The sequence below is a fragment of the Macrosteles quadrilineatus genome, unplaced genomic scaffold (genome assembly GCF_028750875.1).
Source record: "Macrosteles quadrilineatus isolate MER2022 unplaced genomic scaffold, UCM_ALF_1.0 Scaffold_9__3_contigs__length_116548681, whole genome shotgun sequence".
Lineage (NCBI taxonomy): Eukaryota > Metazoa > Arthropoda > Insecta > Hemiptera > Cicadellidae > Macrosteles > Macrosteles quadrilineatus.
In genome coordinates, this window is record NW_026542602.1 from 99,325,117 (window position 1) to 99,346,615 (window position 21,499).

At 33.8% G+C, this 21,499-nt stretch overlaps 1 protein-coding gene across 1 annotated transcript; it reads left to right on the forward strand.

Moving 5' to 3' along the window:
- Positions 1-466: 466 nt before the first annotated feature.
- On the forward strand, positions 467-20,410 carry LOC129002509 (uncharacterized). Its single transcript, XM_054430368.1, has 15 exons — positions 467-597; positions 8,089-8,249; positions 8,702-8,825; positions 9,100-9,330; positions 10,899-11,059; positions 11,536-11,659; positions 12,160-12,384; positions 12,952-13,439; positions 13,659-13,782; positions 14,464-14,697; positions 15,706-15,848; positions 16,176-16,287; positions 17,018-17,251; positions 17,901-18,278; positions 20,279-20,410. Exons 1-14 carry the CDS (start codon positions 498-500, stop codon positions 18,269-18,271), a joined length of 2,832 nt encoding a protein of 943 aa, XP_054286343.1. The 5' UTR covers positions 467-497; the 3' UTR covers positions 18,272-18,278; positions 20,279-20,410.
- Positions 20,411-21,499: the final 1,089 nt, after the last annotated feature.

Consider the following 21,499-nt stretch of genomic DNA (forward strand, 5'->3'; position numbering starts at 1 on the left):
ATTTTTTGTTAGTACTATGTTTGATGGACCATTTCTAAATAAAAGTGCATTACTACGCGTGCACTATAACCACCGATCTACCAATACTATTTTTTTACCATAGCTATGGTATAACTAGAGATAATACCACTAATTTTAACTATTAATATTTCACTATTACCCATTCTTCATAACCATTTCTGAGCCTTAGCTGCTTATATAACATCTGAGGCCTGCAAGGTTAAAAGAGGCCGCCAACCTCTTAAACAACGTTTGATGTGATGTCGTATCTATTTTAACAAAAGCATTCCAAAAGGGGACGAAACCGTTTCCGCAATATTTTCCCCAACAAATCTTGGATGGGGAGAGTTAAGTTCTCGTGTTACTTATTTGCATGGCAGATACAATCGTAAGGTAAGAAACCAACATAATCACCTTCATTACAGATAAGGAAAACGGCAAACTCGTCCGGGACCGGTCTCGACGCCTACTTCACGGCCGACGGCCAGTCCTCAATCATGGGGCTCTGTGTTACAGCGCGAGTGTTTTTTGTGTTTGTTGGTTTTGTGCAGTGTCATAGGCATCTGGATTCGGGAAAGGACTTAGCTTTTAATCGAGGTATGATGTCTTTCTATTTGTTTACCAAATATTCATGTAGTTATGTTTACAGACTTCGGTTTACCGAGTTACCTATATATTTGGAGAGATTAGTGAACGATTTTTGAATTCTCGAATATGAATTTGTTTTATGGATTTTTATCATAGTTTTTACTTTCAACGTCTGGTTGTTTGGCAGATTAGCAAGTTGATTAACATTTGCATCTGGCTGGAATTAGATTGTAATCGAGGTATGATTTATGTGTATTTGTCACAGTTTGAATACCGTATCAATCCATGCAGTTGTGTATACTGTCGGTGTATTTATTGTCAATGCATTTATTTGGGTATTATAGGGGTTTGTATTCCAATATTTAAATTAAATAGTTGGTGTAACCAAAGGCTAATTGTCAAACACAGTTTTAGAATTAATATAAACTAAAATCAATTTGTAGGGTTGTTCATGTTGTAAAGCTTAACCAAACAATATTGTTCGTATTAATATTGATAGTATTAGGATATTTATTCGTTGAAACTCTGTAAATTACTCAATTGTTGATAAGTTTTATGTACTGTACTCCTTTTACTGTGTATATCCTATGTATATGACCTATTTAGACCTATCTCTAGATCAAGGTAGACGTAAATATTCATAGGGACTTTTGTAAAAATAATGTGTCTTTTGACTGAATTTTTAATGTATTTTCATTATATTAACCACCAATGAAATGTCACAAAGTTACACGATTTTCTGTAATACAGAATTAGGATATACTTATTCCTATTTCATTACCGACCTAATGCTCTATCCCCAATTTTTCTTCTTCTTTTTTAAGTTCTGTGTTGGGGATTTTAGGATTACATGTTAATTTAGCTTCACATTAAAAACAGCATTGTTTATTTTGTATATCAAAACTCAAATTTAACTAAGACATGGGTTTTATTCATTCTAAACACAACTATGAAAAAGGTAAGAAAAACAATTTAGGAAAAACGATACATCGTGATTCTTGTCAGGCAATTTAAGCAATTCAAATAATAAAACACGAGAGGGTTCTTGTGCAAATTGAGTTCAAAACCTAATTCCAAGGTAAAAATAATAATGCAATACCTTTTACTTTGCAAAGTTCTAGATCTACACCATAAAGACTGAAGAGTGATTTACCTACCTCAATGCTATTATAAAAGAGAAGCCTATTTTAAATCCATTTCCATACACTGGGTCTGTCTCTTGTTTACGATCTGACTGTGGTTAATCATTCAACTAAATGATCAGCTGTTGGATTACAATTCATATTTTTTAAACCAATTCATTATACAGCAAGTTTGTCAGTAACACTGGATCTTAGAAAATGAACTCTAGAATAATTTAAACGCAATGGGGCGAAGCCCTTAAAGAATTACCGTTTTCGTTGCCATCCGCAGGTGCAATGGATCATAAGCTTTAAAATGAAACCTCAATCGTGAAAATATGTTAAGTAGGACAACTTAAAAAGGGATGTTACAGAAAAAACCCTTATAGTATGTAGTAGATAGATTTTAGATAGATTAAAATCACCTGACAAGAATCAGGATGTATCGTTTTTCATCAATTGTTTTTTTACCTTTTTCATAGTATTTAGATAGATTTACATAACTATGCTTTGTTCATGTTTCTTAATTTTTGTTGTACTATAGAAAAAACAGCTGATTTCATAACATGCATTGCAGGTTGAAAGTAGTTACTTTTCTCCCTAGGGAGTAACAATCAGCTGGAGTCGATGACGTCAGCGGCACATTTTGGTTATTTTGTTAACTTCGATTGTAAGCAGTCGGCTGTATGGAACTATCTGTTGTATCGATTGTAGTTCATTGTTGCATTGTTGTCGTTGTAGGATTCAAATTTGTTTTCGTTGAATCTAAGAAGGTAGATGACAAGGTGTGACAGATTACTGCACTGAGAGATTATTAAGAACCGCAAGAAAACTATTTATGTATCAATAGCTCACACGAATACTTGAACAGAACCGGTGTGGATCATAAACATAAACAAATGACGTCGCTAGCCCGAATCCTATACTAATAGCATTAAAACATTTGATTTCGAAAATTTCGTTTAAGCAATGATAGATAATACGTATTTTTTCGGGCCAGCAACATCATTTGTTTATGTTTCTGATCCATACCGGGTCTGTTCTAGTATTCGTGATAGTTGAACATCGATATCAATCAATAGTTAATGGAACAAAACACAATCGTCATAGTAGACGAAATGAATTTACCTTACTAAACAGCTGCTTGTTCCAATAGAAAAATTGTAAACAAGATGGAAATAACTTTGCTATAACAATTATTTTTGTTTTGTGCCTTAGTTTGCTTTAATGATATAAAATTATTGTGTAATATGACAATAAGTGAAGTTCATTCACAAGGGCAAAAAGTGTCTTTTCAACCCTAACTCACTTTCCAAACTAGGCTTCGCCTTGGTCGTGATACTTAAGCTGGTGTCGAAAAGAGTCACTTTACGCCCTAGTGATGTAAACAATTTCACTTTCAAACAGCTGATTTAAACAAATCCTACGAATCCTACCACCCAAAATTATAAGTGGGGAAGTATGGATGTTTGTGAATTCGTTTGGTTTGATATTACACGACGTGAAAACTACTGGACCAATTAATTGATCTTTAGGGAAAAAATAGTAATTGATTGTCCAACTTACCAAAAATTTTCATAATTTATATTTTAGCTACCAAATCATGTAGTACAAAGCAGCAATATTATAATACTAGACTTAATTTATTAGTAGCCTAAACTAGAAGGCAAGTTTGATTAGAATTCTTCTACCTAGTACCTACGTTATGTACGCATTTACAATGCTGACGATAATCGTTCGGGAATTCCACGTGAGATACGAATTATTGCTTGTTTAGCTAAAACTGGCTGATGGACGTGTGGTTTTGTTTTAATTATACAGGGTGTCCCGGAACTCTCTACCAATATTTTAGGGCATTGATCCTGGGTAAGAAGCGTACCTAAATATCATATTTAAATTGTCCGGAAGTCCTTAGTTACTCACACAGCCGCCATTTTGTTTTTTTTCAGTTATTATTTTTTTTCTAAAGAATGGTTAAACATACGAAATGGAAACTTTGTACAAACATTTATGCCAACTAGACAAAGCTACAAAAAAATTATGAAGAATTTTCAAATTCATAAAACAAAATGGCGGCCATTTAAAATTTTCATTCTTAAATAACTCAAAAACCATTGATTTTACATAAGTTTTAAATGACCGCCATTTTGTTTTATGAATTTGAAAAATCGTGATAATTTTTTGGTAGCTTTGTTTAGTTGTCATAAATGTTTGTGCAAAGTTTCCATTTCGTATGTTTAACCATTCTTTAGAAAACAATTAATAACTGAAAAAAACAAAATGGCGGCTGTGTGAGTAACTAAGGACTTCCGGACAATTTAAATATGATATTTAGGTATGTTTCTTACCCAGGAGCAATGCCCTAAAATATTGGTAGAGAGTTCCGGGACACCCTGTATATTATAAATAATTCTCAATGAAGAGGATTCCCAGAAAAGTTATCCTCATCTACTATATGACTTTTAAACTATTTTGTAATATGAAAAGACATCCTATTCCTATACATGATCAATGTTTGCTCGCACAGTATGTATGCATGCTTACACAAAGACCTCGAAAACGGCTTCGACGGTTTCCTTCAAATGCTGTAAATAATTTATTTCTGGCACAAACGACAGCCACTACCTCAGGAAAGTTCTTATTTCACTACACGACTCATTTGAATTTACATTGTCCTCATGGGTTGCCAAGTAACTATGTGGTTGAACAAAATAACAAAGAAAAGTAAACAAGACTTGTAGCTGGTAACAAGCCATCCACAGTAACTAGCAAATTAGAATGTACAGTACAAATTATAAAGGTGGGCAGAGGCTACTCGCAATGATCGACAAACGCTTACCGTACGTCAAGCGAAACCTGACAACCTAGACTACTATAAGTGATTGGTGATATTGTTGTATATCTGTGTGGTGATATGACTCAGCTACTACCGGTGCAGGATCAAGCTTTATTCATGCCATCTTATCTTTCAAATCGGTGGTATCACATGGATGTTTCGCATACGAACACATTCAAAACAATTTTCAACTAAAAACTATCGTGCGTCAATCCGGAGAAGATCAGCCATTTTCGTAATGATCTTACTAACGATAAACATAACACACTAACATACTACTAACATAACATACTAACGTAATGCTCATGGAACGATAAAATAGGAAGATGATATTCTTTTCTTTACGATTCATATAAATAATAATACTAATAATATCGTAGAAATATACAAAGCTGTTCGTATCATGGCAAGAAGAGGTGCTAACATGGCTACTGACACCCTTAATGAATTGGATAAGCTGCATAGTCCTGTAACATTCATTCGTGTCCTAAACAAACCTACAATAACCGCAATACATGTATTGAGTTCTGGTGAATGCCAATCTGTTGAAAACATCCTCAGATTAGCCAAAGGATGTAGAGTTATGTAACGCCACAAACTTTGGACCGATGCAGTATTAGGTGCTATTGGCACTGTACACAATATTTTATACGAACGTGAAGAAGTCTTATCGCATTTTAAAATGCAGCTTTTATGTGTATTAGTCGAATTTAGTAATTATAGAGGACTCACATTACACAATAATGTAGTACCGATTGTCCCTATTGTAACTAAATCTGTAAATCGTGGCATTAAGTGTACCCGAAAAACATTTTTATTGACACTTTTCACAAATCCAAGGCATGACTCTGAACCAAGCAGTTGTTGATAATGACCAAGATAATTCGGTGCTGGAAAATTGTATTGTGGGGGTAGTCAAAGATAAACGTTTGGTGTGATTGTTGTGACGATTTTTGAATTTTTGTTTGAAATGTTCACATTCGTTGAAATTAATTAACCAATCAATTAAAGTTATCCCTACACAATTTTTGTCTATTTGAAATTGTAGGTCAAAATAGTTTTGAAGCTTTATGGTGGGGGTCAATGGTAATATAACACCCTGATGACTCCGCTCAATTTTGTGGACGCGTCTGCAAACGCTACCTAGTAGCATAGATGAAGTCTAGTAGTTTAAACTTAGTATATTGTCCTTTTACCTCTTAACAAAACTGTACAACCCCCATACCGTATAAATTACGTTTTAAAAGTTATTGCAACTTTTGTGATTTTCCAAATACAATATCACAATACCCAATTCCAAGTACACGTCATTCCCGCCGTTAACCCATTTACTTATTTTCTCAAAATTGGGTAGGTTTAGCGACATCAGTGATTTCCCTCCAGTTGTCAGTTATTTATAAAATCCTATTTTCAAATTAAATTTATTCTGCTTATAAGACATCGTAGAAGCGAAATAAACTTAAGAAAATTATTACTAAAGGCTAGTATAGGAAAGAACGTGATTTATTTTAATGCTGAAGTACATTATCCCTCGTTTTCCTTGAACCTTGTGATTTCCTGCTTTCCTTAAGGACGCAAAAAGGTTTAGTGCAAAAACCTTTGCATGAAACCAAAGAAAGTATTGTTCTTCTTTGGAGAATGTTGTTACGTTCGTGATTATGAATACGTTAATGTTAAATTGACTGATAAAAGTTGATAATCTTTACAAATGATACGTTAGAAGTCTCACCCTAAAAAGCTTTTACAGAACAACAAAATATTATTTTACAAAAGATATTACTTCTAATTATTAAAAACAATCAACATTTTTTCTCAATCTGTATTCATCTAATTGTTACAGACATTATATTGATTAGAGTGGTTTGTAGGAGATGAATTAGTGAATTCTGATTTGTATCAGTTACATACCTGGAATAAACATCATTAAAAATAATTCAACTGGAAAAATGTGTTTTCAGATCCCTAAATATATGATTTACTTGACAAAGTTTACAGATTAATGATACTGATGTACATGTATTTTAACCCAAATTACTACGAATAAAAAATTGAGTGAGATGACTACTTATATTATAGCTTTGTCAAGGGCAAAGACCAGTTAATTGATCGATTGGGCACATCGAGTTGAACTTTTCCTCTGATGTTGTAGGTGTGTTGTTCTGTTGGTTTTGTGAGGGACAGGTTTTTTTCCTTCATGTAGGTCAAACTGAGCAATATACTGACTATTAACCAGTCTGCTGGAAGTAGGCCTACTATAGTCTTGGTTACAATCTAAGTTATTCAGCAGGTTCGATTAGCCTTAGAGTTTCTTTCTGCTGCTGGAGAAGAATGGTATTACCTCCAGAGAAATGTCTCCACAGCAAGAGGCCATACACGATGTGGGTGTGAAAGAGTGCATAGTACACCTCTATGATATGTTTCTTAGACACAGTAAAGGTTTTAGACGCCTAAGGAGAAAAGTCACCCTAGCAAGTTTAAGGCAGATTCTGTATGGACATACAGAATCTGCCTTAAACTTGCTAGGGTGACTTTTGATCCAGGTAAGTTTCGGGTCTAGGGTGTAGCCTAAGAGTTTAATCTCATTTAGGTAATTTGTCAAGCTAGGGACAAGACTGGACGTAATTTCCTAGGTCTTGGCTTCGTTTAGGCTCAGTTTATTTGACAACAACCACTGCTTAGCAAGACTGGTTATATATTCGGTGTCAGATACTAGCTTTTCTGATGACAAAGGGTTTGATGATAGGGGTTTTCCAGATGGCAAAGATTGCGATTGGTGTTGTCAGCAAAAAATTATGTTTCGCAACAAATTAGAAAACCAGGCACAGAAGTCCAATGACTGAGCCCTGAGGAACTCCATGTTATTGCCAGTAGGTTTGAGTTTCCCCCATCAAGTGTTAAAATTTGCCTCTTGCCAGACAGATAAGAACTGAAGGTAGAAAGCATCTGATCATTTAAACCGTATGCTCTAGAGTTTTCAATGAATAGGGCATAACGGACAGAGTCGAATGCCTTGTTCAAATCTGCAAGAGCTAGATCAGTGGATTCCTTGGTCTCAAAAGAGTCAAGCAGAGATGACACCAGCTGAGACATAGCAGTAACAGTTGACCTCCGGCACCTAAAGCCATGTTGGGCGTTCAAAAAAGTGCATTATCAAAGGAATGCGACAAGTTGGAACTTCTTGGCTGTTTCCATGATAGGCTAGTACATGGATGACAGATATAGGTCTATAGCTTTTTAGAGCGGCTGGATCCCCCTTTTTGAAAACGGGCATAGTTCTCGAAAGCTTCAGGATATACGGGAAGCACCCCTCTTGTAGACATCTATTTATCGCATGGCTTAAGGGGTCAGCAGTGACGTACATTTTAGACATGCCGTCAAGAAACTTCTTATTCTTAAACAGTTTTATCAACTTTACGATCTCACCGGAGCTAACATAAATCCACCTTGAAATTCTGTGGTGCCGTTTCTTAGTGTATAAACGGGTAGACATACATCATCCATTGATGAACTAAAACTAGCATATTCATGCAATACTCTTTACAGGTAGACCTCCAAGTGAAGATGTTTCAAACTATCTTCACTCCTCTTCAGCTTCCAGAGAATCTCCTCTTAGGTTCTCTCAGATCAGGTCACGGAGACAAACGAAGAATGGCAATTCTGAATTCAGTTGGGTCCATAGATTTACTATAACGGACAACCAACCCGTAAGTTTCACACTCATTTTCGAAATTTTATGTAAATTCATTACCGATATGGTTTATCAGATTTGAAAGTTATAATTAGGCCTATCTAGAATTTCTGGCTGGGGTTGGATTTTATTTTTGGTTGGATTAGTTTAGGTTAGGTCATGGCCTAGTCGTAACCTAATGCTTAAATTGTGGATTGTTATACAAATATAGTGGTAGGAAATTCACGGAAAATGTCCCCTTTGATCAATTTTTTAATCTCCATGAACTACATTGTTATTTTTAGTTTATAAAGTTACCAAGCAAGATTACAATGTTGATCCTGAGCCTCTCTAATCAAACAATTATTTCCTGCTAGGATAGTACAGGGTTTAAAAAAGAAACACAGATTGTTGTTTTTCAAGATTGATAAAGCCTAGACCAATTTGTGACAAATATTGACGAATACAAAGCTGGACATATTGTTACAGACTAGCTTAACCAAAGAGACGGCATTCGTGTGGCAGGATAGTACCAAGAGGTTGAAACACGCCTTAGAAAATGACGCTGTCATCCAATTCCTGAAGCCTACGGGCTTGAGGATAGCGATACCAGGTAGTTATTTAAAATTTGTTCGGCTTTACTTAAAACAAAATCTATGTGTCTTAAGGATACAGGATTATCAAATAGATAAACGCTGCAACAATTCCATATAACACTTATCCTCACAAACAAGTTGTTTAATTGACATTGAACCTTGCAAAAACCAATGAAAACTAGGAATACTGGAATACTGGAATACTGGAATACTTACATTTAGATTTTTTAAACTTTTAACGAAAACAATCCTTAATTAATATCGAGCCTTAATACTCATTAATATTTTCAGCAAACAGTGTAAATATGAAGATCGTCGATTTTCGCGCCAAACTAAATGACGAATTTCGCACCAATGAGGGTGGACATTTTCTAGTCAATAACTACAAAAGAGATGGCATGTGGATCTTTGAAATTCCTCAGCTGAAACTGAAAAACAAAGACCAACTGTATTACTGGATGCGACTGGCTCTCAGTAAAGAAGCTTTCGACGTTGTTGTCAAAGGGGTTGTGGAGATAACTAGTGAGTATGTATTATTTACCCTATACTATCCTATTCTATACTACAGGGATAATCATAAGGAATGTTGCAGAAAGAAACGGTTGTTACGTCTGTTTTCGTGATTTAAAATGGCCGATTGTTACACCAAAAAGGCCGGGTGTATAAGTTTGTTTTGTTAAGGTTATGTTTTGTTTCAGTTACATGGTTAAGTACCACGAAGCCTGTAAACAAAATTGAAGAATATCAACAAGAATCGAAACTATGGCTGCAAAAATCTCTGTTTTTTGTTTGTTTTCTAAGCTTTATTGCTTGTAAAATAACTGCAGTTTGGACGGGTTTCGTCGCAAACGCTTGCGTAAACCGTAGAATGCGGTATGTGAGGTTCCCTACCAGCTTTGACTATCGAGGTTTTTGGCTTTGATTCTCTCTATAGCGTCTGTCCGGTCTGAGGACACTCTTCCCGACACACAAGCATCCAGTTGTTTTGAATTGTCTTATCCAATAAGCTATGCAGTTCCAATATGGAGCATTCTTCCTAAATTTGGTCGGAAAGTTCCACTGAACTCTAACAATCTGTAGTATAGTACGAAAAATATTCTAAAAAAATAAATGTTTTTATTGTTTTGTAGTAGCAATTTGTTGGCAGGCTTCATGGCACTCAACTGACACAAAACATATCCTTGTCAAAACTAGGTTATAAACTCGTCCTTTTCATAGGTATAATAATCAGCTTTTTGAATTCATGAAAACGGACGTACCAACTAGTGTTAGACCATTATTTTTTAATAACCCTGTATAACTTAACTCCTATAACTGTATAACACCTTAGGTGAGTCGGTGGCTCAGTCGGTAGCGCCATGGACTTCAGGCCCAAGGCAGCGCTGTCCTGGGCTCGGATCCTGGTCACTGTCATTACCTTTTTTCAGTACAGCCATTGAATATATAACACTATAGTAGTAACACTAAGATTATATATTCAATTGTTCAGTTCACCCTTGTACCGGCTCACCCCTTGCTTTGCTGGATACGTTCCACGCACAGGTCCATCGCCTATGTGGACGGGCGAATGCAAGGTTAAAACAAGCCCTCAACCCTAAAAGACCGCGAGCACGATTTTCGCACGATGATGATTAAAGTTGGCCCAACGAGTTCCTCTGATTTTTCTAAATATTTTTATGCTATGTTTTATGCAAAAATAAGATTTCAGCTAGGCTCTGGTATAAGGTTACTGGGAAAATTCGAGTTCCTTTAGAAACCTTGAAATAAAGTTTTAATATCTTTAACATAGGCCTTATTGATTATAACCATGGTGGTTTTACAAAAGAGTCATAACATATAGTTATAACATACCATCTTCAGCACACTAGTGAATTACAAAATAACTTAACCTTCGGGAATGTTAACTGAACATTGTTATTGTTCTTTCGAAACATATATATTAAAGTCAGTCTTATTTAAAGTATGTTAAAATTGTTCAAGAGCTTGGAAAACATTACTAGATTTCCTTTACTGTAGTAATTACATAAAACGTATACCATGTGCCTTGTGTTTATTTCTATACTCTTTAATTGGTCGGTCCACTCTCTCAGGTGGGAACCCCCATGTTAGTGACCCCCAAGGTGAGCCCATCCCGTTTAGACCGACATCCCCTGTTCTCTCGCCTCAAAACTACGGGGTGAGCAATTCCCCGGCTAACAACAGAGGAGGTTTTGCTTGGAACCACCAGTTTACCATCAACGCGACGTATAGTGTGAGTGATCTTTGGAATTGTTACCTAAGCATGTGATAAATATAATTTTAAAAGAAAATAATATTATTCTATGTATTTACTCAAGTTACGGAAATTTTATGTTTTAATATGTTTGAGCAACAATATTGAATGTGTACTAAATTCATTTCTAGGAATTATGTAACATTAGATGGACGTCATTCCTTTATTAAGTAAGGCCATTGATAACTTTATTTCGATTTATTTGAATGAATAAATATTATATCGAGTATTGTACAGGGTGGCCGAAAATTCCCTTTACACAATATTGCAGGACTTATTACACTGTTATAAATACGACTGACCAGAAAATATGTTTACGTGAGTAGTAAGGTAACAGTAGAAAGAAGAATCAAGCATCATACCTTCCAACATGACATTGATAGACTTAAATCATCATTGCTGTATTGACTAACGTGTGTTTCTCCTTAAGAATATAAAATGTTATCTTGTTCCAGAATACATTCACAAAGGAGTTTGCTACAAACTGGCAACAGCACGCAGAGTTTATAAAACGATTTTTAGAAAAGAATATTAACTTTCAATTTCAAACACCAAGCGGTTTAATTATTTCTATTCCAGGTAAATTAGTTGAGGTTACTTAGTTTACTTGTGTAATTATTGTAGTTGTAGAACATCAAGTTTTATTGTGATTATTGTATTTTAAGAATTCATTGCCATTCCTAAAAGTAACTATGTTTTTAAAACTGTCATAAACAGCTCCTGAACAGATTTGGTAAAAAATACAACAGTAAACGAAATACTAATTTGAAACTTATATTATTCCAATTTAGTTTCCTCTTTCAGTAAATTTATGTTACAATTTCACTATCATGACTAAAAAATCAATATAGTTTTTTAAAACAGTACTGCCTTTGTTTAATAATAGAGTTTAATTATGTAGTTGAAAAACACGAGGCAATTTCAAGAATACTTTGTAATCCAAACCATCAAAATGTTTTTAGACAAAAGATTAATACTTTGTAAGTCAATCACTCAAACAATGTACGTTAAGTAGATGGCTTTTGCAAACAATACTACTAGAGTAAAATTTTACCTTAAATCTTTTTATATTTTTTCAGATGACAGTTTACTTGTCTCGGATTTTCGCCTTAAACTGAACGATGAGTTCAGGGAAAATGATTTAGGACACTTCGCCCCGACACTGTACAAGAATGGTAACATGTGGACCTACTATATTCCTCAGCTCCGCATACAACAAGGAGACAGGGTCTACTACCAAATGATGGTCAAGAGGATCAAGGACGGGTTTGATGCCATCGTTAGAGGACTTCTTGAAATAAGGCGTAAGTATTATTTATATGAATTTGTATACATAAAGTATAAATATGACAAACCATATTCTAAGAATGCAATAAATAAACTGCTCAATTATTATTATTATTATTGTTAAAATGGGTCAGTGTTGTAGTATACTATGACAATACATTTGTATTTACCTTTAATTAAATCATTTGCTATGACGCTGATTTGTTGAGGTGAGAATACAGAACAGGATTTGGTTGATAAGTGTGCAGCTTACGATTTTCTCTAAAGTTCGTGATCCTTTTTAGATGTACAGATGATCCAAATTCCAAACTAGTTTGATTACTTTATGATGACCATACATAGGGGTGTTGTCTCTTATGAGGTGAATTAAGTGAATAGTGAGCCTATCATGAAGATGACTTAATGTAACTTCATAAGAGACAACACTTCCGTTATATGTATGGTCATCGTAAAGTACTGGCTAGTTTCCATTAGTTAATACATTGCAAATTTACTAATAACGTTCAGGTCAGCTAACAACGTTAATTTTAAACTTTGTTTAACATAGGCTATTTCATTCTAATCACAATATGTGCGTTTCACAGAAGGAGATCCACATACGACGTCCAATACGGTTACCCAGACATCGGGTTCATACCAATATAATCAGAAGGGTCAAGTATCCAACACATACTCTCCAGTAGGAAATGTACAACAACCAATAATAAATCAACAGCAGCACATAGGAAACATACCACAGCCGATTGGAGTAATAAAACAACCTGTAGGAAATACGCAACAATTATCAAACGTAAACCCAATAGTGATTGTGCAACAACCAAGTGGAAATGTTCAACAATCAACAGGAAACGTACAACAGCCAATGGGAAATGTACAGAAGCCAATAGTAAATGGCCAGCAGCCAATAGTAAATGCCCAGCAGCCAATAGTAAATGTACAAAGACCTACTATTCCTTCTAACGGTGACCAGTTGGAAATAAGTGATAGATTTGGAGATTTTGATGGCAGTGATAGGCAAGAATTTAAGTGGAACCACAAGTTCAGCAGTATAAATTTAAACAAAACGTCAGAGGTAAGGTAATTGTTCTGTTTAATTCATTACAAATAAACATGGAGTTAAAGTAATTAAATTATAATTTATAATCGTGTCCTGAATCATGACTACTGCAAATTCATTTGTCATTAAGAACTTATATAAAACATAGAAACTGCAGTAATATATTATATAATATATGCCTAAGCTAGATAATTAAAATTTGAAATGACAACAATTTCATTTAAACTTTTACAGGCAGGAATCACCCCGAGCTCTGGTAACTGGGCAGATCAAGCAGACGAATATTTCAAGAAAACACTAGACAGGGATATCAACTTTGAGTTTTTAAATCCTTCTGGTCTGAGGATTTTACTATCTGGTAAGCAAAAGCTGTACATAAGTACTAAAATTGATACCTGAAATCATATTTAATTTATCAAACAAATCAATAGCTAAGGATGGACATTGAAGTATTTAATACTTGTGAAATATTATATTGTGGTCTATTGATTTACAGTTGTCTATTATCTTTCACTTATGTTCGTTTCCTGTGTTATAAAGTATATAAAACACACTGACATAATATTAATCGTATTTTTACTAGATTGTAATACAAATTTTAATTAATTTAAAATTTAAATTGTTCCATGACTTATGCATACTACGAAGTTTTCTGTGTTGTCAACTGTTCAAAACTTCCCCAACCACCTCGTCCGTTTTAGTTTGTTCTATTCAATACATATACGTGTATAGTCCCCTCTACTCCCTCTTTTTTCCTAATACTCCGCGAGTCCCCGTCTTTTATTGGTCAAAAATTCCGTATCAATACTTTATTTTTAAAAGTAATAAGTACTTAGTAAAAAGTGAAAAGTTAATAATACTCGGGAGGAACAAAAATAAAATAAATTAATAACCATACTTGTTTGAGTAAAATAGCAGCTACCATTCCTAAAATATTGTTATCCAACTTACCTGCAAATAATTAATTTGGTTTTGTATGTGTATTATTGATTTATTTAATTAGACACGCTGCCGATTACTTTAATAAATTATACTGCAGGTGAAGATAACAATTTAAGAGTATTGGCATTTCACGTCAAGTTAAATGAAGAGTTCAAAAGCTTTGACAGTGGCCACTACCAAGCAAACATTTCTAGAACTACGGATGGGACTTTGAGCTACTACTACCCCAATTTAAAGCTGAAACAGGGTGACAATGTTTACTACTGGATGAAAGTCACTTTCGGCAGGGAAATGTGGTACTACATAGTCAAGGGACTTCTGGAAATAAAATGTAAGTTTCTGTAGGCCTAATTAGAAATCTCTTGTCATGTTCTGACGTTTTAAAACGTCATAGTTTAAGCAATGTATCATAGATAAAGCAATATAATTATATAATATAAAATTATATTACTTCGTCTATGATTGTGTTAACAGAATGTTGCCTGTGAACAATAATGTTTCTTGAAATATTTATTAAAATAGTTTTAGGGCTTCAACCACGTATACTCCACCTTGAAATATACATCCTGTTAACATACTAAAATAGTAACAATTTAACAATGAAAACTGTTAGAATGAGCCATTCATAGAATCTGCTGTAGGAAACATAAAACAGAAAACTATTTTAAACCTAATTTTTTATACTATAGTTCGGCCGCTTAGAAAACGACCTGCGCGCTAATGCTAAACCAATGATAGAGGAGGTCGCTTTCTAAGCGGCCGAACTATAGTTGTTCTACCCGTGCTTCGCAATGGGAGAGAAATACTTTGGGAGAGAATAATTTGGTTATCTACGTCTACTGCAAAACAAGTTACACTCACTTACCATGCCAAATTATACAGGCAAACCTCAAGTACTTATTGATTATTTTAAGAGTTAAAACGGGAAAATTAGATTGAACCTTACATTCTCCTGAAGATTGAGAGTCTGGCTCAATTTTACATGTTTATTATTTTTAAAAATACAGTTTTAAAAATAATGTGTTAGTGTTTTGCTTGCTAGTATTTTTGTTTTCATTAATATATTTCACGAAGAATGGAACTTGGCTTTTTGGGTGTAAAAGCTTACATGAGTCTATGATGATTTCCTTAAATAAAAAAAAGGAATTTAATTAATTAATTAAATTCCCGAGAGTTGTTCAAGCAAGTAAACATCTGAGTCCAATCTCTTGAATGTGATAACCACAATATATCTACCACCGACTGGATAAGGTGACATACTAGAAAAAAGAGCAAGACTTTAATTGATTAAAAGACTTATTAGATGAACCTTTACTTTATTATAATGTATTGTTTGCAGTGGGCAACCCTCATAAAGTCATCAATTCTATTGGTACAACTCCAGCCCCCCGACCAACCTATGCCGGACCTTCCGTAGGGAATGGACTGGGAAATCAACCTGTTCGATGGGAGCACATATACTCTATCAACAAGACGTCTGATGTGAGTAAATGTATTTATAATTTTGGGATAGAAACCTTTAGTTACATTAACGTTCATTAAGTGAGATTTAGTATAAACTGCGTGATTTTTGCAACGATTTCTTGATCCCGTGTCACTGTTAAATATTGAAAATTTATTCAAAATCCTTTCGCTATATTTCGTGATATATATTACAGACAGACAAACAGACATAGCTTGTATTAGAGTATAGGATTACATACTTTGCCGGTAACATATGCTCATCGATTATCTAGTGGGGGGGGGGGTCAGAATTCTCGTATGAGACTATTAATTTTGCACCAATTTACATATAATTTTTATTTACAGGATTTACCAGCATTCAATTCTCCAGAAGAAGCTCAACTTTTGAAACACACGTTTGAGGACGATATAGACTTTAAATTTCTTAACCCATCAGGATTGAACATTTTATTTTCAGGTAATATTTTACACTTATTACATGCTGAAATCTCTAACTAATACTGTTTTTGGGTAAAATGATTAATTATATTTAAAATAATAATGTTTGATCTAGGATTATTTTTCGCAGACACACTTAAAAAATTTGCCATCCCTTTTTTTTCACAATTGTCTTCCGTAATCTCTATGAAAGTAAACACTCAATTTAACTTTCGACAATCCAAATGTATTGGTTATCAAAAGTCACAACTGTACTCAACTAATAAACAGATAAAAAAAATACATTTTGTATGTTGCTATGCAAGGTTCTCGTAGTATATGACACATGACTTCAATTAGGCAAGCAACATTTTTAACTAAAGAAATGAAAAAAACATTTAGACTGGGCTATATGATATTTTTAAACTTCAGTGTAGTACGGCAAAATGATATGTCAACTGTATAGAAACATCGTCTGACCGCTGTAAGTGGCTAGCTTCACCTTAATTTACAATTTACTTACTAGTAAAATCCCTAACCAGCCATGAAATATAAATATGGACATCGTAAGTAATCCCATGCACTTTGATAAAGTCCACATAATAGTATTTTCTGAGCGGATATAAGGACATTTTTGATGCTACATTAAACAAAGCTTTTAGTCATAAATTGAGGAAAGTCTAAACAACTTCTAACAATCAGACAACAGATAGAAAAGTCTTACGTAATTAAATTGACAAATATTTTAATCAAAATGGTTTTCAACGCAGGTGAAAATAAAAACTTCAGACTTTTGGCACTGAACATTAAGCTGAACGAAGACTTCGCCACTCTAGGCCCAGGAGACTACGTAGCCAACATTACCAAAGTGAGGGACGTGCAATTGAGCTATTACTACCCGAACTTGAAGATCAAACTAGGAGACACACTCTACTACTGGATGCGCGCAATGCTTGGGAGAGACAGGGCAGATTATATCATAAAAGGACACCTTAAGTTGACGCGTAAGTTGAAGAAATCGCATGGAGTTTAGGATAGACACAGATTGTATGAGTTTCTGACTTTATTATCCTTAAAAATGTACCGGAAATCATGGTTATTTATCACTGAGGTAAAATTATGTTCTAGGCTTAAGATGAGAGACTTTAAATTTGCTCCCCGTGTTATTGGAAAATGTTTAGCATGTTTAGCCGTATGTTTTATGTCTAGTTACGCGAAATAATAGAGTTCGTTACCATTAATTTACTACCACTGTTTATTTTTCAATCTGGAAGTTATAATTACTTACACATGTTGTTTAAGGTTATACCTGTAGTAATATTTAAGTGTCCTTCAACATATATATTTTATCTGGTGTTCAGAGGCACGCCAATATTGCTAAGAGTATTGTTTTAAAATGTTTGCAAACAAGGAAGATATAATCGTAAATCACGATTTGAAAAAAATATTTGTATAATTTTATAAACCAATTTTATACAGTTCTTTCCTCGGCTACAAACATGATCTTTCACTCACAAGTGAATAACTAAGATTGAACAACATGTTTAGCCTCTCAACTCTTTCCTTGTTGACCTCAGATTTTAAAACGTCACGCATTCTGCCATGAACTTAATGACCTAAGCAAACTGGTTTAACAACCGTTCCTGTTCGCAGAGGGAGATCCGCACATCGGAGGACCGGTTCCTGACGTTCCTCCACCAGTCATCTGGACACAAGCACCACCTTCACCAACAGAGCCTTCCGTCTGGACGAACCAGCCATCCCAAGTACAATATCCTGTTAAAGTACCGCCTCCAAACCCTCCTTCGGGAGCGCAAACAAACTCTCCACCTCCGCTAAATGAACCTCTTAAAAGACCAACTCAGCCACCCCTTCAGAACTACCAGAGAGCAGCACCTCTGCCGTTGTCCCTTCCACCAAATTCCCCCATTCCTTGCAGTTCAGGGGTGTACCCAGAAGGAACTTACTGTCAAGACGGAGTGGTCCGTTTCAGGGATGGCGTTCACGAAATCATCGTTGCATAAAATCTGGGTAGGTGAAGAAATGGAATTTGCAGGTCTAGCATTAGGAGGTTTGATTTGAAGTTACTGACCGATAGCACTCAGGACAATTTTGATCTTGATATTTTATATGGAGAAAAGAAAAAGTAGGTGGAAAAAGAACCATAACTATTAAAATGTGCAGCTTTCATTGATGACCATACAGCTTTAATGACTACTGTCACAGCCACCTCTAATAACTGTACTCTTGAAATTAAGTAGTAAAACTACTTTATTTTAACGAACAAGACATGACTTAAATCATCATGGAATGAAACTGCTAAATGTGTTTTACATAATACCCTTATAATTACTTTTTCAACTGTATATTGCTCTAACAACATTATTCAGAGAGTTTTCCTTAGTTGCCAATGCTCAAGGACAACAGACTCACTAATTGCAGCTCACACGACTAAGGATAAATGATGAGCTGATGGGTTTCCTTGTTTCCTTGACAATTACCTTTGGAATTACAGCAATTTAATTTTTCTGGTAGAGACTATTGGCATTTTGGAATCATTAACTTATCCACAACATGATATTTCCTTCTATAAAACATTAATTACTAAAAACAATATTACTTTAGGGTTTGCCGCTACAATGATTGATCTTTTTAGCAATTAATTATGTAGGCGTTTGGAATTAGACATTGAGTTTGTGTATTCACAATTAATTAATGTCTTATTACACAGTTTGTGGTTATTATTTCATGTTCGTAATTACCATTTAATTAAATATGGAGTCCACTCATCTGAAAAGTGTTTCTTTTATTTTTTTTAAACATTATTGCCACCAAGACTGGCTGTACGAAAAATATAATAGGTTACATTATTATATAAATTTTGTATGGTCAAATTTTCAATGATAATCGTGGTTACAAGTACTAGAATGCATACAATAATTTTTTAATGGATTTTTTTCAAACAGTTCTAAAATAGACGTTAAATAAAAATCAATAAATAGTAAATGTAAACATGAAATATACTTTGACCAAACAGTAATATACCTAACATTTTCCCCTTTATTTTAGAGTCAGTTTTACAATTGTGTTAATTTTAATGTCAGGGACAGTCAATGAATAAAAAATTAGGTGTCGGGTTATTTAGTTAAAATAGTTTTACATTTTCTAAACAGCATCAAACAAATGCCACACATCAAAACTCAATGTAGAGGACAGGAAAATATTATAAATGTTGCTCTCTTCATTTATGTCCAACTAACTTAGGTAAAACCAAATAGGCCCCTAATGTTTTTTAAATGAAAGTATACAGGGTGATTGATATAAGTGTGCCAGCCGTTTTATTCGAAAACTATAAGAGATATCAAGAAAAGTTAAATGGTAAGTGCCTTGGATATTTTATTTAAAAAATTGTAGTCAAGTCAAAAAAATTATTTTAGCCGCCATTTTTCCAATATGGCCGCCAACTTAGATTTTTCTTATGGAACACCCTGTATTTTATAATGTATTCTGGTAGAAAATGTAATTTTAAGACGATTTTATTCTTGTAATTTTTTTCATAAACCTAACCGTTTCAAAGATAATAATGGTTAAAGTTTTGAAATTTCTGCAAGAGAATGAGTTTCGATAAAGGCCTAAGCAAGCATGCCAGCTGTTTAATTCGAAAACCATTCAAAATTTCACAGCTTAAACCATTATTATCTTTGAAACGGTTAGGTTTATGAAAAAAATCACAAGCATAAAATCGTCTTAAAATTACATTTTCTACCAGAATACATTATAAAATACAGGGTGTTCCATAAGAAAAATCTAAGTTGGCGGCCATATTAGCAAAATGGCGGCTAAAATAATTTTTTTGACTTGACTACAATTTTTTAAATAAAAAATCCAAGGCACTTACCATTTAACTTTTCTTGATATCTCTTATAGTTTTCGAATAAAACGGCTGGCACACTTATATCAATCACCCTGTATAGTTTTTGTAGTGTATATGATTAATATATGTTTTTTGTAATCTTATTTTGCATTTTCAGATGTTTGGACCGACATGAGACACCCAATGCATCCTTCATTTCATGCACATCAAGAATATCAATAATATATACTTTGTTTTCAAAGTGGTTTTAATTATTTTATTTATTATCAATAAAGGAATGATATCGTTACCTTTCTGAATTGGTTTTAACATTCAACCTAAAGGATTGAATATTTAGGCTACCTGTTTTTTAACCTTTTATAAAGTTCTTTAAAAACCTTTTAAAAAAGATTTAAAATTTCACGTTTGTAAAGCTTACGATGTGTAATAATTTCATATTGGTTTTACTGTTTATGCAATTTTTGTTGAAATTATAAGGAGCTGAAAGCAATGCACTCAGGATAGTACAGTCTACAAAGTTTGTTGACTATTTCAACAACAATAATAATTATATAAAGTTAAAAAAAACTGTACAACCCAACAAAACGATGGAAATAGAATTATTTTGTCAACACTTTTAGTATTAACAGCTAAATAATACATTTAATTATACTGACAGCTGTCAGGGTGTTTAGCAGTTCTCTTCTTAGTTACCATGAATTGCAAATAAATGGCTGGTTAGTGGTTACTCTTAACAAATTCAAGAGTTGTATTCATTTTTTATTAAATATAATTTCAGTAAACTCGAGGGCCATTTACCCAAAAAATAAAAAAAATATACATTTGTTATTAAATTTATTTCTTGCTTGATTACTGTAGTACACTTTTAAAACCATTTTAGTCAAAAATATAGCATGCAAATATTTTTTCCGTTTATTTCTTCATTTAGTACGTAGGGAGCACACCCTCCACTATATACGATGATTTAGCAATCATATACATTTTTATACTACACTGTTATGATTGTTAAAAATTTGTTTTTGCCAACACTGCAAACTAACAGCTGGACGTTAAGTGTTAAGTAGTATTGGTGTAAAAGGGTAAATTAATACCTCCATATTAAGATATTATTGACTTTTTATGCATTTAGACAAAAAAAGTATATATTCATTGTTTTAGTCGATTTCCCGATAGTTAGATTTTCTATGTTTTGAACTAATGTTTGCAGAATAACTTTTTTATTTTTCAACCTACAGTGTTCATATTTGGGGCTCTTATCTTAGATAATATACTCTATAATGTACAAACTGTAACATATAAAAAGTCTTATAATAAAAATATATTTTTTTACGGCATTTTGTTTTAGGGATTTTCAAACGAAACACAAATCATCCCTAAT